The sequence below is a fragment of the Xiphias gladius genome, chromosome 16, assembly GCF_016859285.1.
Source record: "Xiphias gladius isolate SHS-SW01 ecotype Sanya breed wild chromosome 16, ASM1685928v1, whole genome shotgun sequence".
Lineage (NCBI taxonomy): Eukaryota > Metazoa > Chordata > Actinopteri > Istiophoriformes > Xiphiidae > Xiphias > Xiphias gladius.
Genome location: NC_053415.1, coordinates 18,359,140 through 18,382,596, shown reverse-complemented (window position 1 = coordinate 18,382,596; position 23,457 = coordinate 18,359,140). Strand labels below are relative to the sequence as shown.

Genomic DNA, 23,457 nt, shown 5'->3' with positions numbered 1-23,457 from the left:
GTCAGTTTGGATGGGAACGTTATTGGACAGCCATTTTCAGGTCTCTCCAGAGATCTTCAGTTGGGTTCAAGTTAGGGCTCTGGCTGGTCCACTCATGGACATTCACAGAGTCGTCCCTGAGCCACTCCTGCATTTTCTTAGCTGTGTGATAATGGGCCTTTGTCCTGTTGAAAGGTGAACATTCAGCCCAATCTGAGGTCCTGAGCACTCTGGACCAGGTTTTCATTAAGGAATTCTCTGTACTTTGTTCCATTCAGCTTTCCTTCAACCCTGACAACTATCCCTGTCGCTGAAAAACACCCCCAAATCATGAAGCTGCCACCACCATGCTTCACCGTTGGGTTGGTAATTGGCAGGGAATGAGCGGTGCCTGGTTACCTCCAGACATGATTATTCCAAACTTCTTCCATTGTAGAATGATGGAGGCCACTGTGCTCTTGGGAACCTTCAATGCAGCAGAATTTTTTTTTGTAGCCTTCCCCAGATCTGTGGCTCGACACAGTCCTGTCTCTGAGCTCTGTAGGCAGTTCCTTCAACCTCATGGCTTTGTTTTTGCTCTGATATGCATTGTCAGTTGTGAAACCTTATATAGACAGGTGTGTGTCTTTCCAAATCATGTCCAATAAATTGAATTTACCACAGGTGGACTCCAGTCAATGTGCAGAAACATCTCAAAGAGGATCAAGAGAAATGGGAGGCCCCTGAGCTAAATTTCAGGTGTCATAGCAAAGGGTCTGAATACTTATGTCAGTTTGATATTTCAGTTTTTACTTTTTAATATATTTGCAAACATTTCTAAAATTCTGTTTTCTCTTTGTCATTATTGGGTGTTGCGTTTAAATTGCTGAGGGAAAAAATGAATTCAAACAATTTTGGCATAAGGCTGCAACATAAAATGTGAAAAGTGAAGGGATCTGAATACTTTCTGAATGCACTGTATGTAGATTTCACCTTTCAATGATTCAGGAAAAGAAGAGAATATGGACTAAAAAGAGAATACAGTCTTTTTGAAGTAGATTTATTTGAAATTGTGCATAAATTGACTTAGCAGCTGCTGTCTTTGAAGCTGAGTTCATCAAAAACACAGTAACGAGTTTCACAAAGCATTTTCAATCCACTGTCAAATCAAGTGTCGTACGGTATTTGTACCAGCAGTTGTTTTTTTTTTTTTTTTTAATAAATCGTCCAATGCAATGAATCATCTTTAATTAGAGTAGAAAAGTCAGCAGCTTTGTAACCCATATTTGATATGCCAGTATTGTTACATAGACATTATATAATGTCTTAAACTGAACATTGAGTGGAGATTGTTGTAACCAAAAAAAGGAAATCTAAATTCCTTTTAAAAAATTTAAATTTTAATAAGATTTACATTTTAAATTTGTGTGCAATTTCTGCTCAAAAGTTGCCAATAGAAACATTTTGACCCCTTCATGATTTTATTTTTTGTTGTAACAATTCAGAAATTGATATAATTTCATGCACAGATACAGTTAGCATTTATAGGAGTAGAGATGCAATATTAATATTAAACTTGTTATAGCGGAACTCATTCACAAAACCTCAACCTAATTACAGCATAAAGCTAGTCCATGCACAAAGCAGTTATTATTACACATCAAAGTCTGCTTTAATTTGGTGATTTATTTCAAATGCTTCATACAGTGTCTATCTGCAAACGTTGCTGTTTCATAAGCAAATGTCTTTATATTCATGCCAAGTTATTTTGTTAGTAATGACTCTTTCTCAAAGAGGTAACATTTAATTTAAATAAACTTTCTAAATTCAAATAACACAATTTTTAGTTTGTATTTCATTTCATAAAGCAATGTACATTCCTGGTAGTGCTAGGTTGTAAAGATACTATGGATGCTATGCTCTGTGCTCAGATAGTATTTATTGTGTATTTCGCATTCCTTGATCATGATATTGGCATCCAATCAGATGCATCCGTCATCCCTCAGACTGAATTAGATGTCCTTGCCACACTCTGGGCAAAGGATATCATCGCGTTCAGTGAGGAATCCACGCCCAACCAGGGACACAGAGCACTTCTTACAGTTGAAGCAGTCATTGTGCCACTGGCGCTCCTCAAAGGAAATGTACTTGCTGCCTCCAAGACCTAAAAGAGAAATTCAAGTCAAAGTCAAGACATCAGAGGAACATGAGAGATCATTTTTATATTCAGGAAGACCAATAATTAGTGAGTACCGCTAATGGGGGTGGTGCAGGAGGCACACTTCTTGGCATACAGGTTGCAGAAGCAGTTGAGACAATAGGCAAAGTCGTCTCTAGAGGTAAACCTCTGGCCAGACAGCTGCTGCTTGCAGCTAGTGCACAGGAAGCAGTCCTTGTGCCAGGGCTGGTCACGGTAGGTCACCCCGCCAGTGGTGATGGGCTAATAAGGGGGAATTGTCACACTTTGTTGTTGCACATACAGGTGTAAACATGGTTCTTTGAGTGAAGATGGAGAATAATTGAGTACCAATTTGTAAATCAGTTACACTTGACTTTATGACATGTACAATTTGGAGGTTCTACCTTCTTGCAGTGCACACACTGCATGGCGAACTGCTTCTCATAGCATGGCACACAGAAGTTATGGTTATCCTTAGGGATGAAGCTCTTGGTGCCAATGGGCTGCTGGCATCTCTGGCAGGTAAAGCAGGTCTCATGCCAGCTGTTCCCCTTGTGCTCCATTTTCCTGGAGCCTTCAGGGAAACAAGGTTAGGGGGTGGATAGAGTTTAAAGGATGCAAAGAGAACAGATAAAAGACAGAATTAGAGAAACCGAACATGCCTTTTTGGAGTCTAGGAAGAGTAAAAATATAATTAAGTGTTGGTGTTGTCATTAAGGAAATTTTACATTTAGAACACCCTGTATAATTTGTGGTATAACTTGAGCTTTAATTACATCTGAAGAAATGGTAGGAAGTTTCAGAATAGTAGTATTGCTCCTTTATTTTTTTTGTGTATCTATTTAGTCCTTTGGGTTCATCATAACGTGATGCTCCTCTGATGTTCTAGTAGCATTTTATATTTTATATCTATAGTTCCATGCATAATTATGTATGGTATCATAATCTGTCATGTACTGCCCACACTATTTCACAATGTGAAATAATTTTTTATGGTAAAATGTGGAATAAAGATCAAGTTTTGGAAAAACAAGAACAGGATGATAGCTACAGCCTTCATTTACTTACTAACTTTTAATGTAACCACCTTGTGGCAATTTGTGAACACAGAGTATGCATGTATGCTGATGGATGAAGCAAAGGCTGTTTTTTACTCATAGTTAAGGTTTTCAGAACTGAAAAGGAAAATTTAAAATTGAATGACAAACAGATTTTTTTACAAATCAGAAATTGCATTTTGCTATCTGTTGTGCTGGTATTGGCTACACTTAAACTGGTTGCTCTCTTTGTGGCTTTCTTCCTACCTGGCATGATGGTCTTCTTGCAGTCATGGCACTTGGAGGAATACTCATTGGAGTAGCACTCGGTGCAGAGGAGCTGTTCGTCCTTGGTGGAGAAGGGCTTGTCCACCAGTGAGCGCTTGCACTGGAAGCACTTGAAACAGTCCTCATGCCAGTGACGGTCCTTGTAGGACAGATCCTACGAGAACATCAAATGGACAGTTAGATCAAGACTGGCACTGATGCCAATTAGTTTCCAAGACAGAAACTCACAGAGAAAGCGAATTGGTGTTCATATTTACAATGTATTTAGTGAAATCTCCTACCCTGGTGTTGCAGCCAATGGGCTTCTTGCAGTCCTCACAGGTGTTGGAGTACAGGCTCTCATAACATTTCACACAGTAGGGATTCTCCTCTCTTAGGACATACTTCTTCCCAAACAGGGACTCCTTGCAGTAATGGCAGTCGTAGCGCTCAGTCATTTTGACCCCGGATCACTCAGCTGAGAGAGAGAGGGAAGAACAAAGTGACAGAAATACAGAGTGAGGAGAAAATATTCTCTCACAATATAGGACTTTATGCAAACAGCATGGAAGCTGAGGAAGACTTTTTCAAATAGGAAACAGCTTTATCTGGATGATTACAAGATATTTTCCACAACCTATTTCCTAAATAATATTAAGTCTCGTGAACATCTTTGTTTTTTGCCACTCTGTCCGAATAAATCTTTGCAGTGACACCAACACTCAGCAGACATCAATTTCTTGGAGACTGTAAATTCCTAGCAATAAATGTTTTCTGGGACAAAGTGTCAGTATTCAGTATCAAGATATTTCACATTACAGGCTTTTTCCACAATGCATTTTCCCCTTTCATCTCCCTGTCCCATCTCTCAGCAGTCCTTCATTTTGTTCTTGGTGTCAGAAGTAGAAGGTGACAGATGAGGGGGATATAAATAACTCCCATCAGTCCTGCTTAGAGACAGTCAACTTTTGACCCAATGCATACCAACGCCCACCATGCCACTGTACACTGACCCATCCATCACCTCACCTCCAGTTGTCAGCACCAGATCACAGTATCCCTTGTCATCGTGCAAGTGAGTACGTGAGTGAGTGAGTGAGTGTGTGTGTGTCCATGTTATAAGTAGGTTTGAATGGCACTTGTAATAATGACTACTCTCAATCTGCAGCTGTTTGTGGTCTGGCTGTTAAGCCCTCTGGTTGTCCCACCTATGCCTAAAAATTCTTACTCACTATTGAACAAGGATAGTGTAGGCTATATGTTTGATTGTGTGCGTCTTTGTGAGTGATATAGGTGAGGAAAAAAATTACAAAAAAGAGAGAAAAGGTGCAGTGGTCTGGGGCCCCTGTGCGCACAGCTTTCATGTCCATTGATTCCTCAGCAAAGCTTTGACCGAATAAGGAGGCTGGGAAAAAAAGCTGGAAAACTCAAGTTTTTATTCCCACTTGTACATTCCTCCCGTCCAATGTTTCATTCATTTCTGCTTTTCTTAATTTCTTGGATTTCTGGTTTTAATTGAGCTGCTCTCCTCGGTTATTCCCTTCATGTTGCTGTTTTATTCTGTTTAGACTGTCAGAAATTTTTCCCTTTGATCTATTTGTGGTCCCTGTGTATTCCCACCTCAGTGGTTCGACATGAGATCTGTGAGTGATCTGTGATGTTCCTGACATTCAAAAGGTTAGTATCTTTTATCTGGTTGAAGTGGAGACGTTTCATCTGCCTGTCCTCTCTGCCCTGGGCATTCTCAACCCCTCCCACATTCCCTCATTGTCTGTTGCTCCCACCATGACTCACCTAGCTTATGTAAGGATTTATCTGACTCCTAAAAATAAAAAAAGGATAATCTGAATTGGCCCAAATAAAACCTCTAGCCATTCAGACATACCATGCAGGTCTCTTTGATGCTTCCCATCTGGGAGTCTCTCAAAACTGAACTACAGCTACAGTTACATGGTAAGTATTGGACCACTGTGCGGCCTGATCTACCCCCAGAAAGTTCCAGTCCTTAAAGGTGGAGAACCGCTTATGTCATACTGTTTTACCTGGACAATCAACGCTTTGTGCATGCATTGCTTTTAAAAATTGGGTTTAAATCTAGTTTTTACAAGTAACTTTAGTTTTTAGTCCAGCTGAAAAAAAATTCTACCATCTCACAAATTTAAATGTCTTATTCGCTTCTTAAAGCCTTAATTTCAGATACTTTAAAGATGTACAAGATTATCTTTAAAATGTTACTCAACTATCTCAAGAAACGCAAACCGTAAGTACTTTCTCAGACAGTGAGACCTCTAAACAGCAATCATGTACCAAAGCAACAGTTCTGGAGGAATTCCTCATCAAAAAAGCAAGTCTGACCAACAGCCACTAATAATAGCCTTGTAAGTGGATAACAGAATGAAATTTTAAATCGGATTAAGCTCTAAATTGAAAATGTTCCTGTTAAAGCATGAATTACGGTTTACATTTAAAGTAAAAGCAGTACAAATAAAAGTTTGCAGTTCAACCTGACCCCTATCACCAGCATTTACAGGCTACCATATATATATATATATATACATATATTTTCAGGAACCTGAAACCTACTAAATCCCTTAGTAGCTATTGTATTAACAGGTACTTTTTTGTGTACCTGGAAAGTGTCACCACAAGATTTCATACTGAATTGCATCACAACCAAATTCTGTGTAGTTCATCCAAAAAAAAAAAAAAAAAAAGACCAGTTTGCCAAAATAGAAGTCTCACAGTCTTACACATTCATCAACACAGTTTTGCTGAAGGGAAGTGTGAGGTTGATGAGGAGAGCGGAAAGAAGGGTGGAAGGTGGAAATGAACTGCTAACAGGGGTCAACAGTGGTTGTGCATTTTTTTTTTGACAAAAATAGATAATAAAATGATTTAAAAAGAAAAAGGCAGGCTGTCTCTGAGACAGACAGGAGGACAGAAAGTGAGAAGAGGCGGGTAAATAGTGAGGATACTGTGCGGGTGGAAAGAGGGAGAATATGAGCAGGTGGGTGGGGAGGCAGATAGGAGGATGCCAGGGCACAATGAGCAGCTGTGTCCCAGGGAATGGAAGACATGGTGAATGAAGACCAGCGAAAAGGATGAATGGGTGGAAAGATGGATGAGTGAATGGATGGATAGTGGAGCAGCTGAACAGAGTTGGGTCTTACCTTCCTGTCTGAGGAGTGTGTGCCTGTGCAGAGTCTGTGGCAAACTGAGAGAGGAGGCTCTGGCTGAGATGTAGTTACTCCTGATTGCATTACTCCACCCATCAGGGGCTAATTGAAAATGGGGGAGGGGCAATGGAGGGGGGGGGTACAAAGGGGGCAGGGAATCTTTTTTGAGATGATCTATAAATACAGCGGCGCTTCACAGAGATAACCCCAAGGCCCCCTTTCACTTGCTCATTCAGTCACCAGTGAGACCATGTAGCCTTTTAAGGTCACTCAGTTGTTGTTCATTCACTCACATAATCACTCAGTTATTCATTTTCTCACTCACTTAAATTTTACTTTTTATTTCCAATATTTTCTGTCTCCCCACAGTAGACATGCCATATCATCCCTCCTTACCCTGCTTCCTCGAGAAAAGCGTGTCATTCTTCTACACTGTTGTTTTCTTTTCATCAGAGTTATCTGCGGTTATCATTATCATAATACTGCACACATACATACAGAAACACACATGCACACGCAATATTCCTATGACGTTTAATACATTATGGAAAGGATGTGAAGGGTCAAATGTCAAAGATTGTTGTACTGTGAGATTTTTCCCTACTCATATGTCTCATCTATCTCTGCCTCCCTATATTTCTCCTCTCAGGGGAATACGTGTTCAATCCCAAACGTCCAACGTGTTGGGTATGGTATCCAGGCCTGGTAATGACAGATGCCCACATGGTTTCTAAGAAAATTGTAGCGCTATTTTCTGCAACTTCACTCTCTTGTTCACACTGCTACACCACCCTCCATCACCCCAAATGGTCTTCTCAACTCTTTCTTTCCTCATCCCCACTCTCTCTCTCTCTCTCTCTCTCTCTCTCTTTGAAACAAGTTCTCTTAACCTGGTCCCTGGACCCTCCAGTGAGAAAATGCGTCAGCAGTGCTCCACTAAGATTCAAGTGCTCTATTTGTAGCACACCATAAAGAGTTTAGTGTATTGAAAAGTGTTAAATCACTGTTGTTTATGTATCTACGTCTATGCATGTTTTTATGTTCTTATGAGCTGTATATTTTGTTTTTTTGTTTTGTTTTTTTTAGCCACGCAACCAGCATGGCTACCAGTTGATCTACCACTTCGGTAAAGATCGCTGAGTCAAAATTTTGATTTGTCCAATACTTTACTTCATGACCAGATACTTGCAAAACTAATGAGCCTCAGCTGGACTGTGTGTGTGCAAATGTTAGCATGTTGAACATGGAATTGCAGCTACTAAACATCAGGATGTTTGTATGTTGACGTGTGTTTGAGTACAGGCTTAAGTACAGAGCTGTTAGCATAGCAGTAGACTGATTAGCTGTTGCAGGGATGAGTAGTTACCAGTTTTCATATAACAGCAATGTATTTCTCTGAGATAGGCTTACATTGTCAGCTATTTCAGATAACCTGAGTAATCTTTTATGAGCTATGCAGCCCCAGGCCAAATACTGGACAAGCCTTTATCCTTTTTTTCTGCTCTACATAAAAAGACGCTCCAAATGCCATCTGAAATTGAAATATAATCACCAGGATCTTTTCAATTTCCATTTTACTGTATGTACCCTGATAATAGCATAGCAACGTTTTCATGAATGCCATTCTAAAAGGTTTTAAATGGTCAGCTGGGACAAACAGGAAACTGTGTCATTTGTACTTGTAGGCAAAATTGAAGTCAGATGACAGCTTGTCAGGCAGAAGACAGAAGATGTTGTACTAGTTTAGAGAACAAGACTGGAATTAGATTTGCTTTGATTACGCTGTCTGTAAGAGACATGTGGCATCTTTTCATTCATGCATCCAATGTGCTTTGAGTAAAAAACTAGATATTTCCCTCATGAAACTTGAGCACTTATATAAATCACAAATGTTCATTATGCTCCTACTATGCTGCCAATGTCTAAATTAAACACATTAAAATAATACTTACGTATTTTAACGAAGGAAATAATCATATCAGTTCACTTAATTTCAGACATGAAGTCTAATTTATACCTCAAGGGGACAAATCTGTTTATTGACCAATTGAAACATTGCCCAAGACTGGTCTAGCATGCCCTCAGTCCTTGCCCCCCAGGCCCCAGCCTTTGCTTCCTCCCTGCGTTCATCTGGCACACAGTTATCCCTCCTCCCTGTGTACCCTCTGGATCGAGGCCTCCGACTCAGCCGCTAAGGCCAGCGGATAAAGGTGCAGCTGTCTGGGCACTAGAAAGGCTATCGTGATGCTAAAGCCTGGTGCTTACTCCTGTTGCAAATACAGCCATGTGGAAAGGTCAAGCCAGGCAGACCCCATCATCACTAGTGGACCGTTAATCATTAATACCGTAGCAACCACTTGGACTGGAATTTCTCTGGGTCATCCAAGATCCAATATCATCCTCTGGAAGAACTTCACTGTACTGCCCGTCAGACTGGTTGAAATGGATCCCAGGAACTGATTTTAAAGAACGTGAAGTGCCATAATGAAGGTCTCAAATGGGCAATTAGAGCTGATGAAGAGGGACGGAATCATTTTGGGCTCCCAAAGCGGGATTAGGGTCTACTTACAGTTTAGCAAGTGCACAGCAGGAGGTTATTTAAGACTACCATAGAGCCTTAATTTGATGCTTAATACTCACTAGACAAGATCACCTGCATAAAAAGGAAATTTTTAGACATACGTTTATTTGCTTTCTTGTTGGGAGTTAGATGAGAAGATTATACCATCCTTTCATGTTTGTGCATTAAATATAAGGCTACAGCCAGCAGCCGGGTTAGCTTGGTTTATCCTAAAGACTGCAAACAGGGGAAAAGAGCTAGCCTGGCCCTGTCCAAAGAGAGAGGTTTGGAGAGACTTAAGGAAGTTACTGCTCCCAGCCAGGAATATTTACATTTTTACCCTTCAGTTTTTGTACAGATAAGACAAACAAAATAAAACATGTCATTTAGTGGGCTTTAGGGGCAGATTTTTTTTACCTTTGGACAAAGACAGGCTAGTTGTTTACCCCTGCTTCCAGTGTTTATGCTAAGCTAACTGGCTGCCAGTCGTAGCCTTATATTTAATACAGAAACATGAGAGTCAATATTTTCATCTAACTCTCTGCAATAAATTAAATAAGTGTATTTACCCAAACTTTTGAGCTATTGCTTTAACAAGCCACAATCTGTTATTGAAAAATAAATAAATAAATAAATAAAAAATCCTATAATTTTAGAATAATTCTATATTGTATTGCATTGTTATTCTGTTATTTCTCGTACTGGACATAATTTACAGCTATGGCAATGTCAGTGGTATTATTTTTCTTGAGTAGTCCAATTCTGCTGTCAGAACAGGACAGTGTTATCAATAACAAACCATAAGAATTAAATAAGATACGAGGTAAATATATTTTCAATCCTTTCATCCTAAACTCAGAACTTTGTGTACGGTTATTGTCTATAAGCTCCAGCATGAAGCCCCAGAGTGTGCCTTTTTAGAGTAAAATTTATCCTTGTTTTTTTTTTTTGTTTTTTTTTGGGTGGTATGATTTTTGTGGTGCATTTTATATCAAAATTACATTATGAAGCTCAAATGATGACAGCATGTGTCTCCTTTGGATTCCTATAATTGTTCCAACAAGTAAACTGCGATTTCAATTAAAGCTAAATTGCTGTTGTGTCAGTGGGCAATGTATTGATGCACATGTAACAGCAATAATGTCCCTATTCTAAAGTGCTTTCAGGGAAAAGTCCAAGTGTTAATAACTTGGTTGTTTCTCTTGTGTGGGTCACTAAGTGGGTAAAAGACTGTTGCAGTCTCATCAGACCTCACTTATCTGGACAACAACCGGGCCCCTCTGTCTCTGGCTGCGTTTATCTTACTAATTCTGTCTGCTGCAAAGCAAGGACAGCTGTCATGGAGGCACTCTGGCAGCTAGTACCAAGCTCCCATGTCCCAGAATACAGATCCAAAAGATCTGGGGGTGAGAGGAAAGATCGAGGCACAAGGTGTAGTGGCAGCTGGGGGCCAAATGTGCCCAATGATCCCAACTTTGTAATCCTCTTAGGCTTTTATTTATTTGACTATTCTGACAGCAAAGGCCTATCTGTTTGATGTAAATGTGAAAGGCCTGTAGACTATTTTGCAAAGAAACTAGGGCTAATGCAAATCCAATTAAGCTCTGTATATGTTGCTATGTTGCAAATACTCATGTGCTGCCATAAGAAGACAAGTTTCTCGCGGTCGGCTATGTTGGTTGCTTGACGTTATGAGTTGTGGGACAGTTCAAGCTCAGAATTTTGAATTTTCAACTTGGATATTTCCAAACTCAAAGGCAGCACAAGGGGAGGCAAGGTCTAGAGTGAGGAGAATAAACTGTGATGACAGGAACACCATCACAATGAAATACACTGCTTTTTCAGACTGTTAGTTCAGCAGTATGTTCAGTCTGGCGCTATTTTCAAACTATTTCAGTCAGTTCATTACAAAACAAGGCCTATATAAGCTCTGTTTATAAGCGAATGATTTAACAACCTAATATCTGGAACAAAGTCATCACAACATGATTATCTCCACAAAGTAGGTTATGCAGTCACCCGTGTCTGTTTGTTTGCTGGTTTATTTGTCAGCAGGATTATGCAAAAAGTACTGACCGGATTTACACTGAACTCGGTGGCCGATGGGGCAGAGCCAAGGAAGAACACATTAAATTTTGGGGCAGATCTGGATCATTTGCTATGAATTTGAATTTTTTCCTCTGAATTCTGGTGTATGTTGTTTGACACTGGCCTTGGCAGAGGTCTGTGCTCTACTGAGTGCATTCTCTAGTTGTTTCTGTGGTTTTTTTTGGTGGTCTTTCAGTAAACTTTAAACTCGGACGTAACAGATTCTGTTTCACAGTGTTTTTAGACTCTAGTGCATAGAGTTCCTGTGCAAAAAGCTATCAATTCAATCAGTAGCAATGATGATTCACTGTACTCAGATTAATTTTGGTGTGCTTCTCTGCATAGCAAAAAGTTGGAAGCTGATAGAGTCTTTCAAAGAACTCTATCTGTGCTCTCAGAGCTACAGTTACAACGCGGTCTTTAAGTCTGCTTCACTCATCATGCACCTCCCATTTTTTTACAGCATGAGGCAACCCTGTGGTTCCTTAGAGCATCACCCTGATATATTTTGCAATGGTATGGGCCAGTTAACCGTACCATATTTGATTTCAACTGTTTTTTGCAGATTTGTTTGTGATTTAGTTGATATGTTTGTGCAACAGTCGCAATATTGATTGGCCTCTGCGGTAAATAGAAACACTAAGTTCTTACATAGGCAACCTTCTTTTTATGTGATGGGATCAGCTGCCTTAAAAGACCTTGCAGTGCCAGGGGATTCATTTGAGGGCACTGTTTTCCTTATGTGTCTGAGGTTATCTCTTTCAAAAGTCCATAAATACACACCATACAAGGTCCAGACACCTTCCTCAACAAGGCTTAAAAATTCTCCAAACCAATTATCCCCACCACGGTGTATCACGCAACTGTACAAATGTAAAACTGAAAACCTTTAACTAGTTTCGACTGATTGCGAAACAAGAGTGGTGAAAAAACAGTAAAAGGACTGAGACGTGTACATCATAGGCAACACAGTTACATAATCCGCTGAATTCACCTGTAATGAATAATGCCAATATAATGATACTATACAGTTTAGCTGCATGTTATTTCCATTTTACTTTATCAGGCGTGTAGGTTTACTGGAATAGTGAACAAGGCAGATTACCTTGTGTGTTTTTGAACATAACTTGGTTAAGACAATCTAATTATACCTTGTTAATGGTACTTCAACTTAATTATCTCTAGCGTTCCATTGAAAATTAGATGATCAAATAAGAGTTACTTTATTTTAATGCCTTCAGTGTTTTTAACTGCATGCAAAAATAAAAGCAGATTCTATCTCTGAATCTAGTGTGAATTACTTATTACGATGTTTCTATTGTGTGCAAAGTACTAACTCAAATATATTCATAGGCCTCCAGATCTTTTTCCATCCTCCACATTCAATCAGTAGCAAAATTGATTCAGTACACTCAGTTTAGCTTGAGGATTTTGTAGTACATGTACTGAATAGTACAGGGCCTCTCTCCAATTTGGAAAAATATTCTTGCAGACGCGGACCTCGAAAGATCAACGCCGTTAAATTTTGGTGTGCTTCTCTGCATAGCAAAAAGTTGGAAGCTGATAGAGTCTTTCAAAGAACTCTATCTGTACTCTCAGAGCTACAGTTACAACGCGGTCTTTAAGTCTGCTTCACTCATCATGCACCTCCCATTTTTTTACAGCATGAGGCAACCCTGTGGTTCCTTAGAGCATCACCCTGATATATTTTGCAATGGTATGGGCCAGTTAACCGTACCATATTTGATTTCAACTGTTTTTTGCAGATTTGTTTGTGATTTAGTTGATATGTTTGTGCAACAGTCGCAATATTGATTGGCCTCTGCGGTAAATAGAAACACTAAGTTCTTACATAGGCAACCTTCTTTTTATGTGATGGGATCAGCTGCCTTAAAAGACCTTGCAGTGCCAGGGGATTCATTTGAGGGCACTGTTTTCCTTATGTGTCTGAGGTTATCTCTTTCAAAAGTCCATAAATACACACAATACAAGGTCCAGACACTTTCCTCAACAAGGCTTAAAAATTCTCCAAACCAATTATCCCCACCACGGTGTATCACGCAACTGTACAAATGTAAAACTGAAAACCTTTAACTAGTTTCGACTGATTGCGAAACAAGAGTGGTGAAAAAACAGTAAAAGGACTGAGACGTGTACATCATAGGCAACACAGTTACATAATCCGCTGAATTCACCTGTAATGAATAAAGCCAATATAATGATACTATACAGTTTAGCTGCATGTTATTTCCATTTTACTTTATCAGGCGTGTAGGTTTACTGGAATAGTGAACAAGGCAGATTACCTTGTGTGTTTTTGAACATAACTTGGTTAAGAAAATCTAATTATACCTTGTTAATGGTACTTCAACTTAATTGTCTCTAGCATTCCATTGAAAATTAGATTATCAAATAAGAGTTACTTTATTTTAATGCCTTCAGTGTTTTTAACTGCATGCAAAAATATAGGCAGATTGTATCTCTGAATCTGGTGTGAATTACTTATTATGATGCTTCTATTGTGTGCAAAGTATTAATTCAAATTTATTCATAAATTTATCCTCCACATTTTAGTTTACAATACAGTATTTTTTAATTAAATTTTTAAATAGACAGATTTGACAGTTGTGTGATCTTCTCATCTAACTCTTGGCAATAAAACAAATAAGCATATCCCAAAATGCCCAACTATTCTTAAACATTGACTCTGTTGACAGTTGACTAGATACACCTATCTTACACTGAGAGGTGCTACTAATATTTGGTCCGCCCAGTTTATATCAGACCAAAATATTAGAACTACCTCTCAGTATAATGCATATCAATTCAAACTACAGTCTTCAAAATAGCAATTAAATTGAATCATCATCTAAACGGTTTCAACAAAAACTGAAAATTATAACCTTCATGAAAATAGGTTTAGCTAGATGTACCTAATAAACTGGCAACTGGGTGTATGTTATCACATACAAATACGTAAATTACAAGATTGAATAAATTCAGGCTATCATATCTCTGAGGTTTATGATAGATGTGTGTCCTGACAATAGTACTTAATTTACAAATTACAGCCTTGTGTCACACCTATATAGCTCTTGTCTTCGCTGAAATATATTTTTTACACCACGGGATGGGCTTGGATATTGCATGAATGATGACACTGCCACAGCAAAAACACATATGGCCATACTTTTCATCATAGGCATAATCTACATTTATAGTGATTCACATTTCACCGGGCCTGTGGGCCACCGAGTGGCAAACATAGCCCGGGAGCCACTGCTTCATCACATACATCAACACTTCCAGTCAGGTGGACCTAAAGACGGGCGCCTGTCTGCCAACATAAACAACCCGTTTCATCAGCATTGTAAATACAACTCCTCTCAGCTCCCGGTAGTCACTCACTAGGATGATTTTGTGTGGCTGGTGAGAATATGAGGGGCGTGGATCTAAAATGGAAGACATCCTGGTTATAGCAATGGCAGTCAGAGTGTTGACAAGCGTTACTCAGCCTTGATTAATAAGTCAAGCTCTCCTTTGGCTCACAGCAGCTTTGAATCCCCTACACGGCTGTAATATTCTTATACAATATCACTTCTCAGTCAAACACCAACAGAATTCTACATTTTTATGTTCTACGACATTCAGCCATGGAATATAATACCAACTGTACGTCTGGTGGTGTAAACACAACTCAGCTCTTCCCAATTATCCTTGAGTTGCATAAACCGGGCTTATTGAGAAATGTGGGTCTTGTACATCTAATTGCTTTTTTATTAACCTGATTTGTTAGGGTATGAAAGTCATTGTCTGTGCTGAACGAAAGTGGGTGAAAAGTTCACCAGAGGGTTGGTTGGTTATTTTAACATCCTGCCACTTTAGTAGTGAGCTGGTAAAGGTTGGTATGTGTGACATTCACATTTGGTGGCAGAGACAGTGTTCAGCTTTTCTGCCAGGGATGCTCTGCCCCCTTGTGATAGGAAATTCAAACACTTCAAGGGCCAAATGTCTGCACAAGAAACTGTTTGTTACTAAGTGATATGGTTTTTCTCACATTTTACCACAGAAATAAAAGTATCGTTTTGCCCTGAAACCGTTTTCAATTTCGGTTTCATATCCAAGAGTCTAAGATGAGTATCAAAAAACTTTTACAGGTGTGCATGTCATTACTCCCCTTTCCAATGTAAGAATAAAGAACAGACGTGTGGAGGTGCTGTGGAGCAAGGAACAAGTGAATGAATTTGCATCTGTGGACCTGTCCTAAGTGAACTGTTAAATGGACAAATATTGCATGAGACACTTGTAAAAATGAGATGAAAATTGTGGCTATTTAATGGGCTGAATTCAGTCTGTTTAGACTAAATATAGACGTGTGTGGTAGGTGGCTGGCATGGACTGTCAGTGTATTTATATGTCAGTGATAAAATGTAATCCTCTGGTTTACAGTCTAAATTTAGATGTATTCTTAATCTTTATTTTATGTTAACTTTTATGCCAAGAAAAACAGCATAATATGAGTCAAAAATAACCTAAATTTCTTGATTCAACGTTTATGTCACCTTAAATGAATTGTTATTTCATTTATTTAATTTGATTGACAAACCATTGTGAGAAAAACTGACTTAGAACTTAAACTGACCACAGGAAATAATAGACAGATGACAAAAGCCATTCATACACATACATCTATCATATACACACAATTATATAAAGCTCACACTGGCTGCGTTGTCTAAATTCTGGCCTTTTCTTACGTTCTCTCATTTCTCACTGACTGAAAACTCAACATTACTTTATGATTCAGTGCAGTTTTCCTGTATGATGAATCTCGATTCTTTCGTTAAACACCAAAATAGGACTGACTCAGTTCTACCAAGCTGTAAATGATAACCTGTTATGTCACTGGGAACCACTGTCACCAGCCACATGCTCAAGGTTTACTCATCCAACATGCATTTTTTCAAGATCTCATCAGTCATTCTTCATCTCAATGTCAAACCCATTCTGCAGTGTATTTCAGTGACGAATCCAGTGTGTGATCCCGCCCACGTGAAATTTGATTTCTCTCCGGTTAAAAAAAAACCCTTCAGGACTGTTAAGTGTAAGTCCTGCTTATTTAACACGCCGTCACGGTTCAACAGCATTAAAACCCACTGTATGTTTTTCATCGGAAGTTTTTCTGTGGATCTAACGAGGGTGTAGGCCACAAGAGCAGCATCCTTTTTCATTCAACCATCCATTTAACTTAATTTTTCATGCTGCTAGAACTGCGGTCTGCAGAAATAACTCCCTCTACCCACCACACAAAACCCTTTCACAAGTTATTTCCTGTCTACTTTATTTGTGATCATTTTTTGTTTTTTAACCATACACATTTGTAGATACTATCTGTGTATGGTTTACACAGTACCTCTATTTCCCTGTGTCATCCTCCTTGTTGTATGTAGTAGAAGCTGGTCCTGTATAGCACTTTAGTTTTATTAGGTTACATCTCCTAACTATACACGTATCTATTTTTTGTACTTCCTTTTGTGGCTGTGACAATTTAATTTTCCTCAGTGGAAACAATAAAGTTGTCCTTGTCTTATGTGCATATCTGGAAATTATCCGATGAGGATAGACCGTTTTGTTTAATAGTGCTATTTGGTCATGCAGCATGTCAGGTGGTTCCAAAGCTCATTTTTGATCCGGGCAACAGCAGGTGACAAAACAACCACAACGACCTCTGTTTAGTTCTTGAATGTAGACATTTTCCGATGTAATATGAATATAATATGAATGTTTCGGTATAATTTATCACTTTTAAAAACCATGTTTGTTTGCTTTTTTTTAAAGGTGGTCTGTAGAATCTGTACATTTCTACCATTTGGTGTAAGTGGCAGAGACATTCAAGTTCATTCAAGACATTCACCAGTGGGGAAAACAGCAACTGTCTGCAGATTAAAGAGCTTTACGTATCTCTGTATTAATCACCGTCTGAAATGTATCGAACCCATGAATGGACAGGGTGTGTTGACTCAGAGAGAGGCGGGGTGACGTTGCCTCTGTGAGTTCACAAGACTCCTCAGAATAATCACTTGTATTATTAAAAATGTTCGAACCGGATCAAGATCGAAAAAAGAGCACCACAAAAAAAAAAAAAAAAAACCCAGTATAAAGCATATTTCCCTTTGTCATCAGCGAGGGGCGATATAGTCCTCCAGAGTCTGTCCCCTTTTTACTCTGGCGTTGACCTGTACTAGTCCCGGCGTTGGTGACGTCACCGACCGGACCGGCGATCAAGCCGGCGGAAGACACCAGGATCACGCCGGAAATCGTCTGATGTTCCTTCAAAATGAAGGTGTCTTTTCGCTGGAGTAGCTCATCGTCCAGCGTGATGATGAATAATCCCGACCCGGAATAAAAGACGGGGGTAAAGTAAACGGCAGAGAACAGGCAAAACAGAGAAGGTATTAAACTAATCGGGTACAAAAAATAATGAATAAATAATAAAATATTGTTCATAAATGATAAAACTCACAGAAGATAAAGACATCAAAAGCGACAGTAATTTAAGTCTTAAGAGCTTTCTCAGTAGTTTAAAATTGAATGGACTTCAAGTGCTGCTCGTATTCTCTATGGAAAACTGAACAAAGAGGCTTTTTGTTCGTGAATTTTACAGTTACGTGTGTAAAATGTCGCTATGAAGATTAAAATATTGATGGTCTGTGCTTGTTTTTCATTTTATCTGTTATGGCTTAAGAATCACATGTGGACATATTCATAAATAAGTGTACTTTACCATTAACATATGATACATTGTCATGGATTAAACTTTAAAAAATATGTAGAATACCTTAGTTAAAATAGCTCATCTTCAAACAGCTGCAACATTGAAGTATTCTTTAATGCATTTGTAATAATAATCAAATAAGATAATATATAAAAGTAATACACCACTAAAAGGAGCCATTCATTGAATTATTTGATATTGGTGTAGATTTGTTTTCATTTAGTTTTTTTCTTGTAAACCAATTTGTAACATTATTATATAAACTTTAGCACTTTTGATAACAAAGTAATAGAATTAATATTATTCTGCCAGCATAATGGGTACTTTTATAATTTCGATACTTTATGCATACTTTGCTGATAATACACTAGGCTGGATTCTGAATGGGCAAAGCAGGCAGCTGCCCAGGAACCCCAGACTCCAAGGGGCCACAAGAGCCCTAGATTTACTACATTTCATTTGGATCCACATAATTTGATTAATTGCAAATTTGTTAGAAATTTGCTGCACTAAATTACAATATTAACTATGACGCACAGAGTCTGTGCGTCAAAATCTAGTCTTAAGACCTTAACCTCTCTTGGTTTATACTGTGGTTGTTTGTTGTGAAGTTGTGTTTTATCAGCGAGCTTGCAGTTTTTCTGTGTGTCAAGTAATTAACACAGAAAACATTGGGCGAGGTGCCACTGTTCCATCGTGTGAGAACTGTAAGGCTGCAGCAACAATTATTTCCATTATCAATATGTCTGACAATTATTTTCTTCAATAATCGATTGAGTGTTCAGTTTACAAAATGTCAGAAAATAGTGGCAAATGCCCTCATTATTCCATTAGGTTAAAATATTCAAATTGCTTTTGTTGTCTGACCTACACTCAAGAACCCAGAGATGTTGAGTATATATTATCATAGAAAACTGGGTAACTAGCAAATACCCGTTTGAGAAGCTGGTACCAGTGAATTTTTTTTGCATTTTTCCTTGTAAATTGACTGAAACGATAATTGAATTATGAAAATTGCTGCCAATTAATTTTTCTGTCAATCTACTAATGAATTAATCAACCAATCACTTCAGCTCCTGAGCCCTGTTTCTGGGTGCCTGGGGAAATAACGAAACTGCCATGTGTAGCCCAGTGGAGGGTCGAGAGAGGTCCACCAACACATTTTTTCTGACCTCTAGCGACACTGTTTTTTGGTTTTTTTTTTTAATTTTTATTTATTATTACTGCTCTGCCGAGCTGTTATCCAGTAGGGTAAATTTTATCGTGTAACCCACTGACGGCTACCCAAACGATGTTTTATTTTGGTAATTGGGAACGGAAGTGCTTAGTTCCCTGTGAGCGACTTGATACGAGTGACTGAGGTGGAGGCAGTCAGGCTGCGACAGAAAAACAAGCGAGGCTAGGTCGAGCAGTACGTGGTCAGTGCATGGTTTAAAAGGAAAAAGAAAAAAAAAAAAAAGGGAAACCCGAGGATATGTGGATTTAAACGTTAATTTTGTCGCTTTTACGCGGGCTTAGCTACTCGCGGTCTGGCACAGGGGTCTTCGTTTTGGCGTGTGTGGTGTGTCGCCGTTTGCCCATTCTCACTGGAGTGAACACTAAGGTAAGCCTGTACCCGAAAACGAACTGTGTAAGTTGGTGCAGTTGGACCGGCTACTTTGCCCAGTCAAGCGCTGTTTAAGCGTCTATTATTTTTTTTTATTTTTTTGGACTTCATTTTATTGTCTGACAAAAAATGTAATCCGTAACAGTCGCTAAAGTTGGGAGGGAGCGGGGGGAATGGTACCTTACTCGTGTCACTTTCTGGATTTTGACGCTGGGTCTTTGTCCACTCAGATGGGGCTCGTTAACTAGACGTGGAGCGAGAACCTCGGGTTACTTTGCCTTCGTGCTTGTTACGATGAAACGGCACACTCTGCGTGGCTTCGTTTTTTCATTCCTTCAGCTAAAAACAGGCAGTTTAAATGCATCTACTCACCCGGTTTGCTGTATTTATACAGGACCACTTCTTAAAGGCCTGTAAGCGCAGGCTACTCCAGCAGTCGTCAGGCAGGTCTTTAGACATCTCTGATTTCTAAGACATCTGTTCTGTGTGACTAATTTTCCACATTTCTTATTTTAACTTAATCATTAAAAAAAAAAAAAACCCAAACACATTTACCTTTTTTCCCCCTCCCATTACTAGAGTGCGTGTCGTATGTCAGAGCTTGTATTAAAAGCGCAATAGCTCACACAATGGACCATATTTGCCAAAACACCACAGATTGGCGACTGGTGCCACATGCGGAGCTTATCAATGTTTCTAGTGGCTCCTCGTGGTAACTGCACCATGTATCCTTCCCATCAGTACCAGTACATGATGCTTGAAGGGAGTAGTTGCACATTAATTGTCCCTGAACTCATGATTTAGGGACCAGAGGGATAAATGTGTGTGTGTTTGTGTGTGTTTTTTTTTGTTTAGTTTTTGTTTTCTTTTCTTTTCTTTTATCTCTCTTACGGTGTTGGCAGTGTGATGATTCAGGTTATTGGAAGGTACAGACAGCAGCTTTCTTATAGCAGGTACATTTTGATGGCACACCTATTCTGCAGACACACCCTCTGACAAGGGAGCCATGGTAACGCAGAGTCAAGGACAAAGTTCGCTCAGCATGGAAGTTATGTGGAGGGCAATTGCAGCAGTAGACTGCTGGGCCTGTATTACCTGAACTTTAAGCTTACATCATATGTTAACAACTCTCGAGGCCATAAAAGGGAGCCTAAAGGCAAATTTCACATTTTCGACATCTTTAAAACCAGACTAAAAGTCACTAGATAACACAGAACTAGACGTTTTTGTGGGACGGCTCCTGATATTTGTGGTGAAAAAGTAACTAAGTACATTTAGTCAATTACTGTACTTTTACACATTTTATACTTCTACTTCACTACAATTCACAGGGAAAATTAAATTTTTCACTACATTACGTTTATCGACTACCACTAAATGTGGTAGTTGCTGTGCAAATTGATTTTTTTTTTTTTAATTTTTTTTTTTTTTTTTTTACATTTTAAGTAAAATTTTGAATTCGGTACTTTTACTTTTAATAGAGCACTTTTACAGAGTGGCATTGCTACTTTTACTTGAGTAAAAAAGATACGAACGCTTCTTCTGACAGGACCTAATGTAGCAGATTTGATAATGAGGTCCACGAATTTGACCCCAGTTGTAGGGCTGAAATGATAAGTCAGAACAGAAAACGTTTAAGTTATTTTTTAATGAAAACCGCCAAAAAAAAAAGTCCAGCTTCTCAAAAGTGAATATTTGCTGCTTTTCTTAGTTTTCTTCGATAGTAAGCTGAATTTTATGAGTTTTTCACTGTTGGTCAGACAAGATTAGCTATATGAAAATGTCATCTTGGGATTTGGGACTTTGTGTTGGCTATCTTCTGACATTGTATAGACCAAACAATTAATCAAGAAAGTAATCAGTACATTTAATTGGTAAGGAAAATAATCATTAATTGCAGCCCCAACGTGTACTACTGTATTTATGTAGCTTGATAATAAGGTTTAGTGATACGAATGAGTATTTGTCAAGAGGTCAAAGCTTGTTCAGCTGTTGACCATTTACTTGCCACTTGTAAATATTAAGACTCCTAAAAGTCATATATATATATATATATATATATATATATATATATATATATATATATATATATATATATATGTATATATGTGTGTGTGTATGTATGTATATGTGTGTGTGTGTGAAAGCGAAAAGATGCTTTCAGAGGCTCATTCACTCAGGCAGTATTTCTTGAATAGTGAAAACACCTTTCTTCAAAATGTAATTGCTGCTTTACGTTGGTTTGATTTGCATCTACTCCCAGAAATAGTTTATTTAAAATCCCTCCACTTTTTCCGTTTAAAAGTTGAAAAGAATGAGAAATCATATTAACTACATAAAAGTAAAGCAGTTCTAAAAGTTAAGTGGAGCTGAAACGATTAATCGAAACGATTTCTGTCGTTGACTGAGAGAAGAATAATTAGCAATTTTGATAATCAGTTGGTTTTTCAAAAAAAAAAAAAACATACACTGGCTCCAGCTTTGTAGTGAGTATTTCTGCCTTTCTCTCTTTAATATCATTATAAATAGAATATTTTGCGGTTTTGGACAAAATCAACAACAAACAAAGACATTTTAAAACATCGACGTGGGCTTTAGGAAATTGTGATTAACATTTTTCACTATTTCCGGACCTTTTGCAGACCAAACAGTTATTGAGAAAATAATTGACAGGTGAATTAATAATCGTTAGTTACAGCCCTGCAGTTGATGTGCAGTCATCACACAGCTGATAAAAGTTTAGCCCTCAGCGGACAGATAGAGGAACCTTTTCCAAGTGAATCACTGTGAATGGCCTTCCTCATCCTCATAGAGACAAAAACTACCGGCGCATTCAGGCTGCCCCTTTTAATTAATAAAGAAAAAAAAAAATTAAAAGTTAACCTCCAGGAAGTTACTCTCACAGCCGGTAATGTGTTAAATGCAGTAGGTGAATGAAAGCAAGTTTTATAATAGTTTACAGTTGTTGTGGTGTTTATTTCAAGACATTATGGAAAATTAGTAAACAATACTCAAAGTTAATGATACACATACTGATATGACTTCATGTTGTGTGTAAGTAATTATAGCAACCTACATGTAATGATTAACAACATATCCAGGCTGATAAAAAGAACAAACAGAGGTGTTAATGCCTGACGTTCATTATTCACACCTTGACGTGACTTTTTTTCATTGGTCCAATTCATGTGGTGTATTGTCCAGTGACTGACAACTGATGGAAACACATTCCAGGTAAAAAAAAAAAAAAAATGCAGTAATATGATAGTTTCCCAATTCTCAACTTGATGTGCATCATGCGAATGAACCATCTAACAGTGCGATGGATTTTTTGGAAAGCTGAGGGCTGCACAGGTTATTCTGCTGTTGATTTAAGGTTGTGCTGCAGGCTGGAGCTTGGTGTTTCTTGTTGGTTGAAAACAAACTGGCATTATAAATTCAACTTTCACAATGCCATCCTGTACTCTGTGAGAGTGTAAGTATTGCCTTATTTCCGTTTTTGGTTTTGCTTGGTTTACGTTTGGTTTGGACACTGACACCACTTTCACAACAAAAAGATTTTGTCATTTTAACTTCACACAGATTTGCTGTTTGGGCCACATCTTGACAGATGAGATAATAAGCCAGATCCTCCGTCTTCTTTATATTTGATTGCACAGTTACGAGCTGAGACTAATTACTCTGCTTGTCTTTCTCTCATATGATGCTTAATGGGCCTAAAATGTCCTCACACAGTGTAAGTGATTAAATGTCACACAGTGCCTACCAATGTTTTGTTCAGCTGTTTTTTTTGAGTAGGAGTTGCTGCAAA

At 38.5% G+C, this 23,457-nt stretch overlaps 2 protein-coding genes across 3 annotated transcripts in view; one reads left to right on the top strand and one right to left on the bottom strand.

Moving 5' to 3' along the window:
- Positions 1 to 1,877: 1,877 nt before the first annotated feature.
- On the bottom strand, positions 1,878 to 20,101 carry LOC120801385 (four and a half LIM domains protein 2). Of its 2 annotated transcripts, none has more exons than XM_040148321.1 (6): positions 20,019 to 20,101; positions 3,744 to 3,919; positions 3,442 to 3,616; positions 2,542 to 2,711; positions 2,212 to 2,398; positions 1,878 to 2,122 (listed from the first exon to the last, which is right to left on the bottom strand). In XM_040148321.1, the coding sequence occupies exons 2-6, from the start codon at positions 3,897 to 3,899 to the stop codon at positions 1,971 to 1,973; spliced, it is 840 nt and encodes a 279-aa protein (XP_040004255.1). In that variant the 5' UTR covers positions 3,900 to 3,919; positions 20,019 to 20,101; the 3' UTR covers positions 1,878 to 1,970. The 2 variants fall into 2 exon arrangements, with proteins under 2 accessions (XP_040004255.1, XP_040004254.1); XM_040148320.1 differs by lacking the exon at positions 20,019 to 20,101 and adding an exon at positions 6,612 to 6,685.
- LOC120801384 (cytoplasmic protein NCK2-like) overlaps positions 19,323 to 23,457 on the top strand; it is a 38,156-nt gene continuing 34,021 nt past the window's right edge. Inside the window, exon 1 of the mRNA XM_040148319.1 lies at positions 19,323 to 19,643. The gene's annotated coding sequence lies outside the window, so the exon portion shown is untranslated. The remainder of the gene's footprint in view (positions 19,644 to 23,457) is intronic.